Source organism: Mustela lutreola, chromosome 1 (assembly GCF_030435805.1).
Source record: "Mustela lutreola isolate mMusLut2 chromosome 1, mMusLut2.pri, whole genome shotgun sequence".
Classification (NCBI taxonomy): Eukaryota; Metazoa; Chordata; class Mammalia; order Carnivora; family Mustelidae; genus Mustela; species Mustela lutreola.
The window spans coordinates 147100381-147121136 of record NC_081290.1 but is presented as its reverse complement, the minus strand read 5'-3'; the positions used below and the strand labels follow the sequence as shown (position 1 = coordinate 147121136).

At 41.5% G+C, this 20756-nt stretch overlaps 1 protein-coding gene across 2 annotated transcripts; it reads left to right on the top strand.

Moving 5' to 3' along the window:
• Positions 1-4492: 4492 nt before the first annotated feature.
• Positions 4493-18944, top strand: LSM6 (LSM6 homolog, U6 small nuclear RNA and mRNA degradation associated). Of its 2 annotated transcripts, XM_059176064.1 has the most exons (5): positions 4493-4618; positions 6065-6169; positions 12967-13082; positions 16630-16743; positions 18638-18944. In XM_059176064.1, exons 3-5 carry the CDS (start codon positions 12989-12991, stop codon positions 18670-18672), a joined length of 243 nt encoding a protein of 80 aa, XP_059032047.1. In that variant the 5' UTR covers positions 4493-4618; positions 6065-6169; positions 12967-12988; the 3' UTR covers positions 18673-18944. The 2 variants fall into 2 exon arrangements, with proteins under 2 accessions (XP_059032047.1, XP_059032056.1); XM_059176073.1 differs by lacking the exon at positions 6065-6169.
• The last annotated feature ends 1812 nt before the right edge of the window (positions 18945-20756 follow it).

Genomic DNA, 20756 nt, shown 5'->3' with positions numbered 1-20756 from the left:
GAACCACACGCCTTGGAAGTTGTTTGCTGATATCTAAAATATTCCTAAATTTTTATATGCTGTACTTTATTTATCTGAGCCAGCCATACAGTTTTAATTAGTTTCACTGTGGTCAAATTAGCTTCATTAAAGTAGATGCACTCCGCAGCGAGATGCACAGCAGCCTTATGTACCACAGATTTCCAATATCAACTATAATTCATAAAGGCCAACACAACTCTTTTCTTTGTAGCTGGGTAACCATTTATGTTTGAGGTGAAGATGTTAATATGGAAATTTTGTGAGCTAGGAAAGAGGACGAATGCTATCATTCTAATTTATGACCTTTCATATGAGGCCAAATGTAAAGGCAACTTCAATTGTTTTATATCTCAGAGCCAGCACCTAGCAGATGTATGAAATTTGGAATGTTAGACATAAACTTTTATTACCAAATTATAAATAATTTCTCCCACTTATAATGTTCACCTTTCAAGTTCATCTTGATTAAAATACAAGGGCAGCGTCACACCGATTTCCCTGAATTTTACAGCAGAGAGAGGTTTTCTAGAGTTCACAGTGGAGCATAAACCATCGGGCCATTTGGGAGACTCCCCTCACAGGAATTCAGACCAGGAGCCCATCTCTTTTGAAATTCAAAATTATAGTCAATGAAGTGTATTTAAACATCTCAAACATTGCATCTGAAGCCGAGTGCCCATGATGTAGAATATATCTTACCTTTAGACACAAATAAAAGGCACATGGCCTTTCCTGAGAAATCTGTCCATCAGTCAATAAGGTCATATTCCTTCTCAGAAGATATAACTGTGTAGGGCTGAATAATAGAGACATTGGCTACACCCGCATAGAACAGACAGTTCAGCAAGGGAGGAAACACACACACACCACGCACACACACACACACACACACAGTTATTTAATTACAGCATTTACAAGTGGTACAAAGAGAAAGTATAGTGTACTATGATCATGAACAAGAGGAGGGACACAATCTAGTCTGAGGGATTATCAAAGCTTTTCCTTAAGGAATTTATGCATGAGCTAAGACTTAAGTGTACTTGGGAGTTGGCCTGGTGAAGAAAATGGGACTGGCCTCGAAATGATGAGGCTAAACTTAGAGATGTTACAAAAACCCAGAAGAGGATAAGGTTTGAATTATTTAAGAAGAAAGAATGGAAGTGAGTGACGGTTTTTATGGGAATGAGTGTAAGAGACAAGGCATTCGCTCCATCTGAGGTAGAGAATTGGAATAGAGACCCCTGCATAAAACTGGGGTGTCTGAATGGCTACATTGTTAAAAAGAAAAAAAAAATAAGGAGGAGGAGAAAGAGGAGGGGGAAGAAGAGGAGAGGGAGAAGAAGAAATTCAACAACTATAGAATGTTTTTCTTCTCATCTTCTTCAACAAATAATTTTCACATCCCATGATAAAATGTAGATAATAGTGATCCAAATACCCCCAAACTAAGATGTGACAGGTTAGGTGTTTTTATTGTCCAGTCTGAACGCCCAGGATAGGTCTAAGTTCATGCCAGCACTTCATAGGAGGAAATGCATTGCTGGAACAAGACCAGCCAGTATTCTTAGAAGCATAACACTGATTAGGTACTAAAATCTGTTTTGGAAACTGTTGGCCAATCCAATTCCATATTTATATCTGTCATTATCAGCATCAACATAATACAATTACTCACATATATAACACACAGTGTTGTTGGGTGTTTTAGAAAATAAACTAGATAGGATACCTCTCTTATGAACATGAAACAGTGAAGAATATGGTTTTTTAAAAGACATAGGACAATAGATATTTGGAATAAAGAGTGAAATGGCAAGAGTTCACCTTAGTATTTTATATCAACATTTGGCTATTTTGAGACTAAGAGCCTCAAGAGAATGAGAAAACAGGCCACAGATCGGAGGAACATATTTGCAAAAGAACATATTTGTTCTTTGTATTTGCAAAATATACAAAGAACTCTTTAAACTCAGCAATAAAAATAGGATGATTTGATTTAAAAATGGGCAAAAGATCAGAAAAGACACCTCACCAAAGTAGATATGCAGATGGCAAATAAGCATATGAAAAGATGTTCTACATCATTTGTCAATTGGGAATTGCAAATTAAAATTGCAATGAATTTCCACTAGACACCTATAAGAATGGCCAAAATCCAAAACCCTGGCAACACCAAATGCTGGTGCAGATGTGGACCAACAGGAACACTCAGACATTGCTGGTAGGAATGCAAAATGGTACAGTCACTTTGGAATACAGTTTGACAGTTTCTTACAAAACTGAACATACTCTTGTCATACAATTCAGTGAATGTGTTCCTTGGTATTTACCCAAATGAGCTAAAACTTAAAGTCACATGAGAACCTGCACATAGATGTCTATAGAAGCTTTATTCACAACTGCCAAAACTTGCAAGCAACCTAGATGTCCATCAGTAAGAGAATGAACAAACTGTGGTACTCTAGAAAATGGAATATTCTCCAACATGCAAAAATGAGCTAGCAAACCACAAAAAGACATGAAGAAAACTTAAATGCCCATTTCTAAGTGAAAGAAGCCAATCTGAAAAGTCAATCAATGTACCATATGAATCCTACTTTTTGGTATTCTGGAAAAGGTGAAATCATGGAGTCATTAAAAAGACCCGTCGTTGCCAGGGGTAAGTAGAGAGAAAAGGATGAATAGGCAGAGCAGAGAGGAATTTTACAGCAGTGAAAATACTTTGCATGATACGATGATGGCAAATATATATCCTTATAGGTTTCTCAAAACCCATAGAAAGTGCAACACCAAGAGAGAACCCTAATATAAACTAGGGACAGGGAGTTGGGTGATAACGATGGGTCAGTAGAGGGTTATCAGTTGTAAAACCTAAGCTAAACTGTGTAAGCCAAACTAAATGTGGTCAAATTACATTTAGGTTTGTATTCAGGGTTTCGAAGAACTTGAAGTTAGTGTTGGTGAACTAACATTCAGAAAAAGTCTTCCATGTGTTTTCTTTGTATTAAAAAAATGCTAAAGAAAATCCTGTGAAACTTGGAAAGTTGCCTTGTGAATCAGTAAAAGCCAATTATAAGCTGCTAAGGGGATTCTGGGCACAACTCCATTTTGATAAACTTGTTGGCTCAGAAAGTAATTCATGGTCCCCACCCCATTTGCCTGGTTGGGCCCTTACAGATCCTTGCCCCCTGAAAAAGGTTGCAACCACCTCTGCCGGTGAACTGTGCCCTTAAAACTCCTCGTTGCCCCCTGCCCACCACGCCAATCTTAATGACTGCATCAGCGTTCTGTGGTAATGGAAAAAAGGCTACGAATCAAAAAGTTCTTTTTTTTTAAATAATTGAAACAACCAGTGAAGAATGTGGTACAATTTGAGGTCTTTTGTGAAGAAAGCTTTTAGAGACAGGGCTTTCTTCATATCCTATTATATTTGTTCTTCACAGCTAATTATTTTATTTAAATGATAGTTAATTTTTTTACATTATATTTTATACTGCAAGAACTTCAAATACAGCCTTTTCAATAAACCCGTAATGCTTGGTGTTTACCCAAAGTAAGCTTTTATGGAAGGAAAGAAGGAAATCTTTTTTCCACCAAATCACACCCAGTTGTTCTCTCTGCCATATCCATCAAAGGTTCATTTCTTTAGCTAAAAGAGGTTTACAAGTGGGGAAACTCATCCCTGTCTTAGGAAAAAAAATTCTGCATCTTCGATCCATAACACTTAACATGGTTAAGACTCTGTTTAAAGATATTTTTTCTTTGTTTACAGTGTTACAAATCACAAATAGAATTAAAGTATAAATTTTAAGTTCAGGGTATGTGTGTGAAGAAAAAAAGGAATCAAGTGTCGGTGTAACAGTTTTCTTCTTTTTCTTCACCCATTACATTAATAGCAAGAATACTGAGAATTCAAAATTCCAAACCAAGTTCCCATAGCAGCACTTAAATGCCTGCACACCACTTCCAATTAGAATTAGATTGTAATGTATCGCAATTTATGCCATTATAATTCGGAGTTACTTTAGTGATCTTAATTCTTTTTGTGGCAATTAACGTTGCCATGGGAACAATCTCTTGCTAATATCGACTTCATCTTCACACACACTTAACCAAAATCCAAAGGTGGATGTGAAGATTTGAGACTGCCCGTTTTATTTATTTGCATTAACTTTTTCAAGGATTTTTCCGAGTATAGTCATCACGTTGGCAGTAAATTCCAGTTTAGTGTAACTTCAAGCTCTCTCTTGCATTTCTGCCAAAAGGAAAACCCGGCTAAACGATCACTTCCAGGTTTTTAAAATTTTATTTTAGAGGTGTTTGTTTTCTGTTAAAAGAGGAAGCACCAGCGCTTTCTCCTTCGACCTCTAAAGGACCAACTTTGCCTTCAGGCAAAACGAGCTTCTTGGCTTTTCGCGCTCCACCGAAGTCTAGCCTTTTCGGTCCTCGCAGGCTGCCGTAGCCAGGAAAGGCAATCCTCGGTTGGCGCAGAAAAGTGCCACCTGCCTCGGCAGTTTCACTTTCGATTTCTTCCGATCCTCGGCGGAGGCCCGGCTTGTAGGGCACTTGGAGCGGGGGTTTGGATCCCGGCCACCAGGTGAGCCAGGCAGCCGCGCGGGCAGTTGGAGGCCCCAGTGCTCGCTCGCTGGGGGCGGGTTTGGGGAGCGGCAGCCCGGGTCTGGGCCGGGCAGCCCCTGAAAGGCGCCGGGAGGGAGCGCGGACGCCGGGAGCCCGTGGGTGGCGGGCGCCCCCCAAATGCGCTCAGTTCCTCCTGGGCTCCTGGGAAGGGCAGGAGATCTGTGGCCCCCGGCTGTGAGGACCCCTCCGGAAGGGCGTCTAGACCGCGCGGGGACGAACGGCAGCGACCTGGCCCCATCGAGTTGCCTTCCGAGACCGGTCCTGGTTGCCCAGGGTTCCGCGGGAGCCCAGGCGGGAGCCCAGGCGGGAGCCTGCGGAATGGGCGGGAAAGCGGGCCCCGAATGCGCGGGCCGGCCCCGCCCGGTTCCTGCGGGCTCCAGGGCTGCACTGACTGCATCGGGGTGGTTCCCCGACCCCCAGGAATCAAGAGCGGGACTAGCCCACCTTACCGAGTTCTCAGGTTGCCGACGCCCACGGTTGTAGGTGGTAGGTCCTACCACCCGGGTTTTGGTCTGTAGGTGTGTGCGCGCTCGCTCCTTACCGGTGTTTTTGTTTACGGTGTCTAGTGTTAGGACGCTGGGAGATCAGCTTGGTAGTGGTTTAATGTGCCCCCCACCCCCATAACACAGGGCTCTTGAAAAAGTGAAAACACAGGAGTCCAGGGAAGGAAGTAATATGCACTGAATCCCATCCATAATTTCTTTCTGTATTTTAGTCTCGTGTGTGCTACTTTCCATTTGAGTTAAAACTATTTTATCAGCTGTATAAGTAGTCGTCCACTTGCATTGAAAAGTTCTTCCCCAAATACCATTTCTGATTTTGCGACTTTTGATTGGCTACCTATTCTGTCATTGTGTAGGTCCCATAAATTATTCAACCGTTTTCGAACTGTGAGGCATTTAGGGTGTTTGTAAACTTTCATTTGGCTTTAGCATCCCAGGTAATATTCTGATAGACTTTATTTTAAAACTGTATTTCAGATTATTTACTCGGACTAGAGTCTGAGCAAGGAAGTTATTACAATAGATGCTGTGTTCTAGTGAGGTCTATTTTAGATCTCTACACCCATTACCTAATTGTTTTCCAGGAAAGTTTTAGCAGTTTACCTCATTCATGTAAGGTTGTGCCTGTTTTTTGCCAAAAGTGTGATAGCTCATTATGTATTTTATGTATTCCAATAAGCAACATCTCTTTGGATTTCTTTTTATTTTTATTTTTTTTACAGTGGTGTTTCCCATTTCCAGTTGCTTGAATTTTGTGCAGGAGTGTAGACGATTGTCTTCGTGTGTGTGTGTGTGTGTGTGTGTGTGTAAATGCATTATTGGAGTTACTGCATAGGCTGACTGAATGTTACAGCGAGATGATCTCTTAAGTGATCATCTAGCATAACTCCCTTATTTTGCAGATGAGGAGCCTGGGGCCTTGAGAGGTGAAAGGATGAGTTCTCCAAGGCACACAGCTAAATTAAGTAGCAGAACTGGGATTAGAATTCAGGTTTCCTGTCTCCCAAGTGAGTACTCCTTATGCTGCATTGGGTGGTCTCTGAGCTGAACTGTGGCATATTTATGTGAGAACCTTAAAAAATATTGATATCACTTGGATTATTCAGTCCTGTTAGAACTGTACCAAGTAACAGGTTGTAATCATCTGAGGGACATAGAACACTGAAAAATGGGAAATTGACCATTTTCATGACGGGGACTAGAAATCCATTACTTAGAATGGTGACCCCTGCAAAATTTTTTGACAGTTGTTTTCACATTCCCTTTCTGTCAGAATAAAATACCTAGTAAGTTATAATTTGTATTCTGTCATCTGATTAGAATTGAGCTGTTCATTTTCATTTGTTATACCTTGAAGGTTTTAAAAAACTTGTCAATTTAAGACCAAAAGTCCTTTGTTTTATTTATTTAGGGTTTATAACAGAGTGTTCAACCTCCCTTGACATTTTGAGCAAGAGAATCCTTTGTTGTGGAGGGCTATCTTTGCGTGGTAGAATGTTAAGTCACGCCCCTGGCCTCTGTGTACTAGCACCACGTTCCTTGTTCAAGATCAGAACATCTCCAGATATTTCCCAATGTCCAAGTTTGCTTATAGGAATCATTTGGGAAACTTTATAAAATGTAAGTTGCAGCACCTCTTGCTGAATAGGAGTCTGAATAGGAGTAGACTATAGGAATCTGCATTTTAACAAGCATCTCTCTTGACTCAGATGCAGCTGATTCTTGTACAACACAGAAACATTTCTGTTTTCTTCATCTTTCTTTTACTGGCTCGTCAGTAACAGAAATATTACTGTGCTCTAGCCATTTAAGTGCACAGATGATTACTGTGCTTGTCACTCTATACCCATGGTTCGTGGGTGGAGGAGAAAGGGACAGGGATTTTCCTTGACTCTGACCTTAGATGCCCCCCCAGGGTTGGCCATTGAGCTTGGGGACCAGGGATACCATTTTCCCCATCTCTGAGAAGCTGAGAAGCTTAGAATTTAAGTGGGAGACTGGTCAGCAGGAAAACTACAGAACAGCCGGATAAGTGGAAGGCAGTAGTGCTAAGTGGAAGGGGGTGGTGCTATGAGTGCTGGGTTTGGGGCTGGAGTGAGAGAGGGGAGGAAGGTAGCCCCCTACTGTGTGGGAGGAGGGATTGGTAGGGAGTCTTCAGGAGAGGGCTAGGTACCCCAAGGGTCTGAGACGGGAGATGTGTAGAGAGCTGTTCCCCGTGTCTGATGCCCTCTTGGACGCCCAGTTATTAGTCTCGAGCTGCATTTACAAGGGTTGTGATGTTATGCTTCATTGTAATTATTTACTTTTCACATTTTCTTCACCCTAAACTGTAGATATTCTATGAGGAGGTGAAAGTTTACAGGTAAACATTGCCAAGAAGCAAGAATTTGCGTGCCTTCTCCTCAGTAACATAATTCAAAATCACATTAGATAGATTTCTTAACCTTTGATCACTGTATTTCTTCCCAGGCTAATTGACAGCACTTTGTCCCTTTAGGCATTTTTCCTCCAGTGCTCCTGCTCTCGAGCTGGATCTCCCCTACATCTCCATAGATATCGGTGGCCGTTCCCCACCTGTCACGGGAGGATCCAGACATATTCCAAAGGGCAGCTTTGAAAGGGCTTGGGCTTTGGGACCAAGCCTTAGTTGTGCTTGCCACCTCACAGGGTTACTGTGTGAATTGCTTGTGGATCTCACACAGCTTGGCACATCGTTGGATGAATAAAATTTGGTTCTTTCTCCCCCATTCTTTTACTAAAAAAAAATCTCTGCAGGGCAGTGTGCAGATGTTCTTACACTAGACCTCTCAGTAGCTTCTGGCAGAAAATATACTGCCTTTGACTTAATAGCCATTTCTGAAAATAGGTCATTTAAAACAAGCCTGAGTAGGAGTCAGGGGAGGGAGAGAGGCATAGAGGTGATTATGGCTTTAATTTTCAAGGGAGAAGTTTTATCAAGGTGACCCTGTAGAAAGGAGGCCTTTTTCCTCTTATGTGTTTATGGTTCAAGAGGCTTTTCTCTCGCTTCAGAAATGGTCAGAACTGTGCCTTCTGCCTTAACCAATTTAAAAGATGAACATTAAAATTACGTGAGCCAAGTGATGGGAAAAATTGTGATGTTGAGACCAATTTACTCATACAGAATGGATTTATGGGCAAATCATCAAGTAACGGGGAGTACCAAGGAAGCCTAATGAAGACGAATGTAGAAGATGTGGTCTCCTAGAGTGATGGATAAAATGCGTTTGAAGCAGCCACCCCCTTTTCAAATAACTTCTGAAAAAAAAATTTTCTTTCCAAGAGATTTAGCAGAATGCAGATGCTCTGGAGGAAAAAAAAAAAAAATGAAAAGCTCGGTAGTAGTCTTTCACATGTTCCTATCTTTTGAGAGCGAAAAAACTAGTACAGAAAAAAAGTAGAGAATGTGAAAGAGAGTAGTGGCACATTGTAGCAGGTAGAACCAGATGGGGAACATGGCCGCGTCAGAACTAGGTGAGCTGGTCCAGCTCTGCTCCATGGTAGAGAGCCGAGCTCAGGCAGGTCTCAGCTCAGGACTCTGTCACGTTCCCTGTCCTGTGGCTGACATGGTGTTCCCCAGACTTGCCAGGTCAGAGGAATCTGCCGGGCGTGTGCAAACCGGTTCCCGGGTTCTGCCCCAGAACTACCAAATCAGAATCTCCAGGCGAGCCAATCCATTATGGGTTGGGGAAACCAAGCTGGCGGTTCAAGTCCAAGCTCTCTTAGCCAGACTTGCCGTGCGTGCCAGGAACGTGGCGCCTGCTCCCTCCGTTGGCTGCATTTTGTCCTGTGGGCCTGTGTAGTGTGTTCTCCTCAAATCCAAATGCACTTGGGCGCCTGGGTGGCTCAGTGGGTTAAGCCGCTGCCTTCTGCTCAGGTCATGATCTCAGGGTCCTGGGATCGAGTCCCGCATCGGGCTCTCTGCTCAGCAGGGAGCCTGCTTCCCTCTATCTCTCGCTCTCTCTGCCTGCCTCTCCATCTACTTGTGATCTCTCTCTCTGTCAAATAAATAATAAATAAAATCTTTAAAAAGAAAAAATCCAAATGCACTGCTGTGCAGTGCCTTTGCTAGGATTTCTTTCCTTTGGGCCAGTGGGCTGCTTTTTCCTGGAGATGAGTGCTCTAGAGGTCTCTGCTCTGCCAAGCCTGTGCCAAGTGAGCTGCTTTCTCTGTGTGCCACTCTCTGCAAAAATCTATCCACATACATCCAACTTCTAAAAAGTTCTCCATTGACATGTTCTGGGGCTAGCTTGGTAGTGTAAACTCTGAGGGCCTGAGGCTACCTGTGTCTTACTAGTGTTGCACCCCCCCCCCCAGCCCCGCCCGTGCACCCGATACTCAGGTGCTGCCAGTAAGTTGGGAGTGTTGAACACCTGCAGGAAGAGATTGATGCTAATTGGAGCGAAGATGTGGTTTTAACGGCAGAGGTGTGATCTTTGATGAGCTTAGAAGCATATTACCTGCTTTCTAAAAAGGTGAAAAAAGAAGATGAATAACATTTTTTTAAAAACAGCCAATACCAGCAATTTGTCTAGGCCTGGAGTCTTTTTGCTGTCATTAGCTTTTAACTTTGGATGAGGTAGTTAGTAATAGTCCTATCAACTAGATTTTCACATGACCATGCATCTTGGTGGTTGTTTTTTTGTTTTTGTTTTTTTAAAACACAAAGTAAAGAGCCAGCTTTGTCTCAGTCTTATACCTAGAAAGCACCATCCTGGGATTTCGCATCTGATAGGAAATGCACCTGACTTAGGAGCTGAGTCTCCATCAGGCCTTCAGAGTTAATAGTCTCTCTAGACCCGTTCAGCCACAAAACAGCTCGTGTTCAAGGCATAAATAAGGCAGTTTGTAGACGAATGGGAAGATTTGTTTGTTTTTACTAAACTCATCAAGAGTACTGAATCTGTTACAGGATTTACTTTGTAATATTTTTTCTTGCATTCAAACAGCATAAAGAAAATTGTATGGTCTGAGTCTCAAATGAATAGTGGTCATGAATAGTGGTCGTCCTGCATAGTAGTTGTAATTCCAGTTATCTACTGAGACTGGAGCTAAAAAAAATAAACTGGCAATCCAGTGGGAAAGTTAAATTAAAATTTGCTGAGTGAAATAATTAGCGGATTGCATTTTAAACAAATCTTTCAAACCTCGGGGAGATGGAGTGGGGAATGGTCCAAAGAGTGGCCCCAAATTCAAGCATGCTTCGTGAAATTTGCATTTTCTTTTATTTAACTGAGGCTGCTGACTTTTTGGGTTAAAGAAAATTGTTTTACTTAAATTATAATCACTTTTGTTTACTCACACCCTTTGAGCAAGAGTTTAAATTCTTCTGGATTCCAAGTTCTTTAAGGTCAGAACCTGTGTGAATGCCATGTTTTTTAATTTCCCTGAAAATATGTGCAGACATACGCACATTTACTCAAGAAATGAAAAGTCAGCAACTGAGCATTCTAGCTTACCTGAACTACCTGAGCTGGCCAATTCACTGTGAGGAAATCTCTAAACGATATTCCTGAAGCCATACTCAGTTCATGGAGTGGATAGACTGGGAGTGAAGTAAGCAGTGCTGTTTATGGAAGAAAGTGTTGCAAAAATTTGGATTGAAAACAATTTGAGTCATTGAGGAGAGTCGTTAATACATTGTATCCATACTGATTTTAAGTGTCACTACTCTATGGCTACTAAATAACAGTGAGCTGAGTTTGACTGAAACAGAAACATTAATTTCCAAAGTTCTTTTGCTGTCAGTTTTCGCTTAAGTAACTACAGTTTTGTTACATTTGTTTATCAAAGCATTTTGACCCAGATAACTGGTCTGTAACAAGATGAATTTTGAAAGGAGTGATTGGCAACGATGTATGTTTGATTTGGGTATATAATGCTCTGTCTGTATTTCAGACTCCTATTCTTGAATTTTAAGACTTTTTCTTACTAAAAGGCAACTTACAGAATGGGAGAAAATCCTTCCAAATGACATATCTGGTAAAGGGTTAGTACCCAAACTATATAAAGAACTTAAAAGCTCAACTCCCCAAAACCAAATAATCCAGTTTAAAAAAGGGCAGAAAACATAAGCAGACATTTCTCCAAAGAAGACGTACAGATGGCCAACAGACACATGAAAAGGTGCTCAACATCACTCACCATCAGGAAGATGCAGATCAAAACTACAATGAGATGTCTCCTCACACCTGTCAGAATGGCTAAAATCAACAACACAAGAAAGAGCAGGTGTTGGTGAGGATGTGGAAGAAGAGAGGAATCTTTGTACTCTGTTGGTGGGCATCCAAACTGGTGCGGCCAGTGGAAAACAGTACGGAGGCTCCTCAAAAAATTAAAAATAGAACTACTCCTATGATCCAGCAATTGTACTACTAGATATTTACCCGAAGAACACAAAGATACTAATTCAGAGGGTTACATGCACCCTGATGTTTATAGAGCATTAGCTACAATAGCCAAATTATGGAAGCAGCCCAAGGGTCCATCGACTGATGAATAAAGAAAAGATGGTGTGTGTGTGTGTGTGTGTGTGTGTGTCTATTCATGTGTGTATGAAACGGAATATTACTAAGGCATAAAAAAGAACGAAATCTTGCCATTTGCAGTGATACAGATGGAGCTAGAGAATAATATGCTGAGTGAAATAAGCCAGGCAGAGAAAAATACCATATGATTTTACTCATATGTAGAATTTAAGAAGCAGAACAAACAAGTAAAGGGGAAAAAAAGAGTGGCAAACCAAGAAAATGGACTCTTAACTATAGAGAACGAACTGATGATTACCAGGGGGGAGGTGGGTGGGGGGTGGGTGAAATAGGTGATGGGGATTAAGGTAGGCACTTGCTGTGATGAGCACTGGGCGATTAAAATAAAAACTTAAAAAAAAAATAAATAAAGACTTTTTCTTTATCTTATAGAGTGTATATCTGCTCTGATAGAGTAAGTAAAAATCTCGGGCTCCATTAGTAACCTTCAGCAGGCTGTATAAGTTTGATGTAGAGCACAGGCTGGTCATCCACTTACTAGCTATGTGACCAGAGCAGGACCTCTGTGTGTCTGTTTTCATCTGTGAAACAAAGATTTAAAAACAGTACCTATCCCATAAAGTAGTCAGGTTTAAATGGATTAATATATAAAAAGTGCTTAGGTAAGTCCTGGCATCTAGTACACTCAGATGTTAGCTTCGATTATCGTTTTAATTAGTTTCAAAAACACTATTTTGGCATCATTTTGTAAATATGCCTATATTGTATAACATAGACTTTAAAATATGACTGTTTCGAGCTTGAATGTTGGTTCCATCCCATTTAAGGGCACATTTTTTTCAGCTTTTTGTGCTTTTATTTTCATTAGCAGAATGGAGATACTATGCTTCTCAGGGTTCGGAAGATTAAATGGGATCGTGTTTATAAAGATCTTAGCAGAGGGCTCAGCGTAGAACGAGCGCGCAGGAAATGATGGAGGTGGCAGTGGTTGTAATGGGTATAGTGACCGTGTGGGAGGCAGTAGTGACAAGTGATTAAGAACGGGGTCTCTGTTAACACAGGGAGCCACAATGAAGCTGTGTCCAAGGTTGCTGTGGGATAACTGAATGAGATCATGCAGCTTAGTATCTGGCTGATAGTAAGTCCTGGAAACATGCTAGCTGTCATGTTGTAATAGTAGTGAATAATGTTGAGTGTCATACGTGGCCCGGTGGTATGTGATTGCCTATAAATATGGTAAAGGCTGCAAGACTTCTTTTGGTGAATAATTAACTTTTGTCTTTGTTGCTCCTTTTCAGATTTTTGATCAGGATTGTTAAAATGAGTCTACGGAAGCAGACCCCCAGTGACTTCTTAAAGCAAATCATTGGACGACCAGTTGTGGTAAAATTGAATTCTGGAGTGGATTATCGAGGTAATATTTTCATGCTTTATCCTCACTCGTACAACTAAATGAGTAAATATGACTTAACTGGTTTTTATTAAGCTCTTAAGTGTACCCAGTTGGCGGGGGGACGGTGGAAAGCATTGGTTACCAGTAGTTTTTATGCCCATTTCTTTTTCTGACTCTGAGATGGTTCCCTTTGGAGGTAGGGTGGATAGCGGAGTGTGTGCTCTGACTTCCGGTGTGATTTGTGTGACTGTTGTCTCGTTTGTGACTGGATGTGTGTGTCCTTGTAGTAGCCAGGATTCTCAGTCACCTCAGGCACAAATAACTGGAAGCTGAAGAACACTTGGCACAGAAGCCTTTGTTTTTTATTTTTATTTATTTTTTAAATTTTTTATTTTTTATAAACATATATTTTTATCCCCAGGGGTACAGGTCTGTGAATTGCCAGGTTTACACACTTCACAGCACTCACCAAAGCACATACCCTCCCCAATGTCCATAATCCCACCCCCTTCTCCCAAACCCCCTCCCCCCAGCAACCCTCAGTTTGTTTTGTGAGATTAAGAGTCTCCCTCCCAATCCCATCTTGTTTCATTTATTCTTCTCCTACCCACTTAAGCCCCCATGAGAACCCTTTGTTTTTGCCGAAAATATTTAAGGTTGATAAGCAGCTATTTAGATAGTATCATTTTACAACATGAACTTCCCACTCTTAAGGAATGCGTGCTCTCCAAATACACCTTCCCATTCTTTTCGAGAATGCTCTTTTTAAGAGGCTGTGACACTACTGAAATTAAGTTTGTGGGAGGAATGGTATCAAATCCCATTTTTTAAAGTTACTCAAATACTCACATCTTCCCAAACTCAAATACGTTAATTACCTGGACTATTCACGAGTACAGATTACGAATTCATTAGCAAAGTAAAGCCTTTTTTTGGTGTCTTTTTGGTGTCTTTTCTGAATGAGGATGGTAGTCTTAAGCCTTTTCCTCTTTCCACACATGCAAACTTAATTTTCCTGAGAACTTCCTTTGTGTCTAGTGTGTGCTAATCATTTCAGTTTCCAATTTATCTTCACATAAATCCTTTGAGAAGTCGTTCTCCCCACCTAGTAAAGGAGGAGCTAGGACTCCCAATTCAAGCTTGGCTAAAAGCCTAGTTAAGAAATCACTCTGCTCTTAGTTACTGCTTTAGTTTCTTGTCATCAGTGACCTATCTCCAGTTTAATTTGATTATTCTAGTGGAACTAGTAGATTATACTGAAATCTGAGCTATGAAGTCTCTATATACCACTTCCCACCCATGAACTTTTGATGAGCCCAAAGGAGGTAACAGACTTCTAGAGATTTGAGCACATTCAGCAGTTGGTTTGGGTGGAAACATTGTGTTCAATGTCTTCTCCCAACCTACTTCACTGAGGACATCAACCAGCCTAGCCTGACTTTTTCTCTCTATACTCATTAGGGAGATTTTTTTTTTTTTATCTGTAAAGGTAGCATATGTGTTTTTCTTTTTCTTTTATTTTTTTAAAGAATTTCAAAATAAATAATGAAGAAAAGTATACAGAAGAAAGCAAAGTTTCCCCAGATTCTTCCATCCAGAGACAATCAGGCTTACCAGTCTGGACCTGTGTCTGTATAAGCATAATTTTATATAAATGGGATCAGCTGTACATATACCCTGATTTCCTTTCCTCTTTTTACATGGAAAGAACGCATTCAGTTCTCTGACAGTATAGAGTTTTTCGTGCTGCAAAGGAGTGCCTTATGTGGATGAACCACAGTTTTGTTTTTGTTTTTAACCAATTTTCCTATTAATGGGCTTATAGGTGTTTTACCAATTTTTGCTATTTACTCAAAAATATTTTTGAGTAAACAGCTCTGCTCCTTTGACATGTCTCTTGAGCACTTATCCAAGTATTTCTTTAGAATAGATCCCCCCCCCCTTGGATTTCTGTATTAACGAACTTGCCCAGTGGCCCTCCCCTTGGGGCAGATGGGCTTATTCTTTGTATTCTCCCAACCCTTGTATTAGGCTTGTTTTCAACATTTCCATTCTAACTGGCAACAAGTAATAGTTTCATTTCATGTCTGTTTCTTTGTTTACTAGTGAGGTTGAACAGCCTTTCACATGGCTTGTAACCATCGTGATTAAATTAAAAAACCCTAGCAATTTCTCTTGTTTAAAGAAAACTTCTTTTTTTCCTGTTATTCATAGCAATTTATCCCCTAGAGATGGGAGGGGGTTACAATTCCAACCTCCTGGACTCTTGTTCTCAAAACAACCTTTGCTAGAAGAATAGATATGTTTTTATTAATGAATATTTCATTTTGAAATGCTTTGGGTTAACTTTGAAAGATTTGCGTATCATCTTGCAGAAGTTTCTCGGGTGCTTAGGATTGTGGTTTAGAAGTAAAATAATACAGCAGGAAATAAACTGAAAACTTAGAGCTTAAGCTTTCTTTTGATGGGAAATAATTGTTAGTAATTGTTCATAATCTATTCTGATTCTTTGAAAGTGTACAGCTTCTAGCAGAATTCCGTTAGATTAGTGTCGTGTGTTCTCATTACACACACAATTTGGAAAAGGAACCTTTTTGTGTAGAGGGAAATTGGGGCCGACGCAGGGGAGTGAGGAGCATGTTAACGAAGTAGAAACTAAATGAAGCTATCGACTTGGCTAATTGACCCAAACTTACAGTATTTGTTTTGCTTGGTTTTTGTTTTCTAGAAAATACCACATGGAGTCAGAGACCCAGAGGCTTATATATTTCCATCTCTTGAGAAAAATTATTGGGGCAAGTTTTGCACAATAACAGAGTTAAAAAGATTGACTCAGACAGTTTCCTTAAAAGCTCTTTAGAATGTTTTTGGCCGTTTTTCTCTATCAGTCTGGGTTCAAAACTCTTCTAACTGTAACAAAACAGGAAGGGACGTGTTACAATGCAGTATGGTGCTCTGTCTTCTCAAGCTGCTCTTCGCAGGAGTGACAGCTCTCAGATGTTCCTTCGGGAGCACCTGCTGTCTCCTCTCCTATTATTTTAGCAGATTGTGGCGACTTCCTCTGAGCCCTGGAGTACATTCATCTGCTGCAGTAGATGTTGGGGAAGAATGCAGTAAATCTGCCAGACCCATATTTTACCACGTGACTAAAGAAGGAAATGCCACCAGAAGCTAGAAGTCCTGGCCCATGGTCATTTGTCCCCGCACACGTTGCCCACTCCCGATTTTAGCTTTCCAAGAATGGTGTGCTGTTTGGAATATGCTCGTTAGGTGACTTCTAGGAAGGCTTTAGAACTTGCTGCTGTTATCACACATCCCATGAAGCGAATGATAGTCTGATGTTTCTCCCGTCGGTGGTGGGTTTGTGCCTGCGTTCGCATTGGATGCTTCTTCGCTGTCACTCCCGTTGGCATCGAATGAAGCCGTGGAGTTTCACTTTCAGTGTGAATTTTTGTATTAAGTATGTAAGAGCTAACAAATCATGAGATTGTCAACTCTAAGGTATACCCTGTAATTTTCAACTCTGATGTGCCTTGGATATCTTCTCTTGGACTAAATCTGCCTGCAGGGGTCCTGGCTTGCCTGGATGGCTACATGAATATAGCCTTGGAGCAGACAGAAGAATATGTAAATGGACAGCTGAAGAATAAGTACGGCGATGCATTTATCCGTGGAAACAATGGTAAGATTCTCCCATCATACAGTTGTGCGACATCCAAAAGAGGCTTTTTTGTTGTTGTTTATAATTGGAATCCCCAGCAGATTTTCTGCATAATTCAGAAGTTTAGTTTTAGTCTTGCCTCATTTATTTTTAACTTCTTCAATCTCAGGTCTTCACTGTGACCAGTTTTTTGTTTTTTGTTTTAAGACGCTTCATGGAATTTTGGAACAGACATTCTCACCTTCCCTCTCTTTACTGATGAGGAGCTGAGGGATGTTAGGACACTGACCCAGAGCTCCAAATACAGTTTGTTATGTTCCTCCAATGCTGCCTCCCACATTGGAAGTTGGAGCTATAAGAGTGGCCACTGTTTCCCTGCTATCTTTGGTTTGCGTCATTTGGCGGGTAGCTTGTCCTGATGGTCCTTTCTTTCTTCAGCATTCAGATGCTTTTTATGGAGGTTTGCATCCCTTCATTTGGCAAAAATGACAAAATAGGAAACACGATTCTAAAGTTACTCCACTTTTTAACAGCTAGTATGTTGCTGTGATTATTAAGGCTACCTTGCTTAAAAAAGTGATCAGTGAAGTCATATTTGAATTTCTCAGGGAGAAGGGAAAAAAACCTCCAAACTGAAGGAATTATTCCTTGACCCATCCCCCATCCCCACCTTGGGGCCCATCCCCCAATGGAGCCTTAGGGCTCTTGCGTTCCAGTTTTTTACTGATGTGAATTCTTTAGTTCTCCATAATTTCTTCATCCCCCTTAACAGTTGGATCTCGGCTCTGAACTACATATTCTATCTCTGTTCTTACAGTACCATGTTTCTTCATATCCTATCTTTGCATGCATCTTTTGCTGGCTTTATATTCCTTCCAACATTTAGAATTCCTTCAATTTTTTATATTATTATTTTACTCCCTCCATTTACTAGAAATGTTCTGTTGTTCCCTATCTGCAGACAGCTGAGAGCCCCAGTCACCTGTGAGTGGTGACAGGCTAGATCCTATCCCCTGCACACTGCTTCTTGGGCCTGTCTAGTTTCCCAGGCGTGTTTCTACCATCATTCTGCTGCTTCCCTTCATACAACTTTTTCTGTGATGTAATCAGTGGTAGTTACCTGTAGACTCCCAGATTCACATCCTTGTCTCTTAAAAAAGATCTTGTTTAATTTGTGCTGTGTTCTTTGGTCAAGATACTTCTTTAATGTTCACTTTGAACAGAAGTGTCAGAGTCTGAGGAGGGCTGGGAGTGGGAAGAGAGGAACACTTCTGTGAAAGCCTGACCCAGAGTCACCTAGTTACTAAGTTTTGCCTTATTCTGAAGTACCACATATCCTAAAGAGTTCAATTTGGGTGCTCACAAGCTGACTAGCCAAGCAAAACTTTGGAGAACCCCGAAGGTTGATACTTTAAAAGAGAACTCAGAATAAAGATTTTAGTACTTAAAACAACTCCCCCAAACCCCCAAATTCCTCAGCTCTTGTTTATCCTGTTGTAATTAAAATAGTGGACAGTTTAGAGTTTATATTGGAGAGATGGATGAAAATACATTTTTTAGTGTTAATCTGAGGTTTAACCTGGTAGATTTACTTTACTACAAGCAGAATTATTATAATTATAAAACATTCTTATATTCCAGAGATTTTCACATCCATTTTTTTTTACCTTCCCGCTTGCAATTTATAGTCAAATGTATAGCGAACACTAGTGCACAGTCCCATAAGACGTCAAACCCAGGCCTGGATTCATCAAATCTAGTTTTTTTAGTAGTCCTAGAATTTATTGTTTAGTATGGAAATTCCTTTTCACTTTGTAGAGATGTTAGGCCTAAATCTATTTGCTTTTACAGCTTGCTATTGTGATTTTTTAAGCACAGTGTTTTTCAATGTATTTATTTATTTTTTCTTTGCCAGTATTGTATATAAGTACACAGAAGAGAAGGATGTGAAGACACCAAGACGACAATACTTTTCATACTTGGATATATTTTTTTATGAGGTGTTTTTTGTTTTTTGTTATTTGGGGGTATTTTTTTTGGTGACTTATCCTGTTTTATAATAGTTGGTGATTTTCACTGACACGCAAGTGAGAGAAGTGCACAAAATCGTGGATGTAGTTGTAAAGAGCTTCCTCCATATTTAAGTTCCAGGCATTTTCTTTTCCCGCTGTGTCGGCGTGCATTTGCAAAAGAATAAAAAAAAAAAAAAGAAAGTAAATCCATTTCTCTGTACGTGATTTTTAACTCAAGTGTCCAGCAGTGTCACTTGGTTGGATTTGCTTTACTCGCTTGTCTGATGAAAGGATGCGTATGAGGATCCTTAAACCATTTTAGACCTGGCCTCCTTTCTCCCTTCTTCTTCGGCTTGCCACATGAAGTGCTCGAGGAGAGGCGTTCTGCAGAGGAATCCGGTTTCGGTCTGAGGCGGAAAAGGGTTTATGAGGTCAGAAGTTCAGCCTCTGATCCTGTTGTCACCTGGATAGAAAATAGAGCTGGGGATCTAACGGTGGCACTACCACAAAGGGAGCGGGGATGTGCATGGAGTTGGGGAGAAACTCCGAAGGTTAGCCATATTCGGGTTCGCCCAGAGCGAGGTCAGTCTGCAGTGGCCTTGCACCTCCTGCGTGGGTGGACGTGTTGGATTTTCTTGCCTTCTTTCGGGAGCCTGGGCATGGGTGTCGTTCTCTGATGTTTACGCAGCCCAGGATGGGAGGAGCCAGTCCCGCGCTCACAGCTGTCTGGCCGTCGTTCAGGTTCAAGCAAAGCCCGGACTTTGTAAACTTCCTCAGGTTCCAGTGGCTTCACTGTGACTGGGGGAGAATTTCTCCTCACCCCCCTGCTCAGGGAGGTGCTCCTGGGCAGCCTTTTTCGAATCTGAGCCACATTAGAGTCTGATGTTGTCCAGGAGCACAGCACTGAGCGTTCACGTTGCTTGGCACAAGGAGGCTGCTCTGCGTTCTGTGACTGCTGCTGAGAGGGCTTTCACGGTTTGTTAATGAGCTTTCCACAGCCCTGCTTTCTTTGAGCAGTTTACGTAGTCTCTAGGAACAACAGACGTATCTGGGCACTGAGGTTGAATGAATGCTGGGCCGTTGTGTGAACGTCAGACTGGCCTTTCTCCTCTCTCCCTCCCCAAGCGCGACAGCGTTCCTGGTCCAGGAGCCCGTGGCGTGATTTTTCAACAGTCCCCTGGTTGAAGGTTGTGGGGGCAGGGCAGGGAAGGAGGGAGGAGAGGGCTGGTGCTGGTTCTGGACAAGGATCTGTGGCATTTTGTCTGGTTTTATTTGAAAAGATCAGAATAATTGGAAACAATTATTTTTTAAGAACCCAGGAAAGGTGAACAGAAACATCTCACAAGGTTTTACTTATGGGTACACCGAAAAGAAAACGCTATGTGCTATGCTTCAATAATTTATCACTTCTTGACAGGGGCTTGAAAAGGGTTCAGTTGGTAAGTACAAATCACCAGGACAACTTTTTCTCCCAGGTGGTGTATTCATCACAAACCACCCCCAGATCTCAGTGGTTTGAAACAACAAACGATTCTCATTCCTCTCGGTCTGCAAGGGCCGGGCAGCAGGGAGCTGCTGCTTGTGGTCACCCAAACACTCTGACTGGGGGAGGCAGGACCTTGTGTCGCGGCCATCTCTGTGTGACTCAACGCTTGGGGCTGCCGGGGAAGAGCAGAAACAGTCCTGCCCAGGCTCTTAGATGCTCTCACTTGGGGGGTGACACCAGTCCCTTTCCCTCCATTTTATTAGCCAAAGCAAGTTAATGGCCATGGTTTCCTTTTAGTTTCCAGGATCCAGAAAGAGAAAAAAAACCAGGCATACTGGTGAACAGTGGCAGTAATTACCACAGTATGTGTATTAGGATTGTCCAGAGAAACAGGACTAATAGGATGTGTATGCATAGAGGGAGAGATTTATTTAGAGAATTGGCTCACACGATTGTGGGGGCTGGCAAGTCCCAAAGTTTCAGGGTCGGCTGGGAGGCTGGAGACCTGGGGAAGCGTTGCAGTTCAAGTCCAGAGG

Excerpts from the sequence above, each read along its gene's own strand:
- LSM6 (XM_059176073.1), top strand. The coding sequence starts at position 12,989 with ATGAGTCTACGGAAGCAGACCCCCAGTGACTTCTTAAAGCAAATCATT. Across the intron at positions 13,083-16,629 it reads TTCTGGAGTGGATTATCGAG|GGGTCCTGGCTTGCCTGGAT; the intron begins GTAATATTTTCA and ends ATCTGCCTGCAG. Across the intron at positions 16,744-18,637 it reads ATTTATCCGTGGAAACAATG|TATTGTATATAAGTACACAG; the intron begins GTAAGATTCTCC and ends TTTCTTTGCCAG.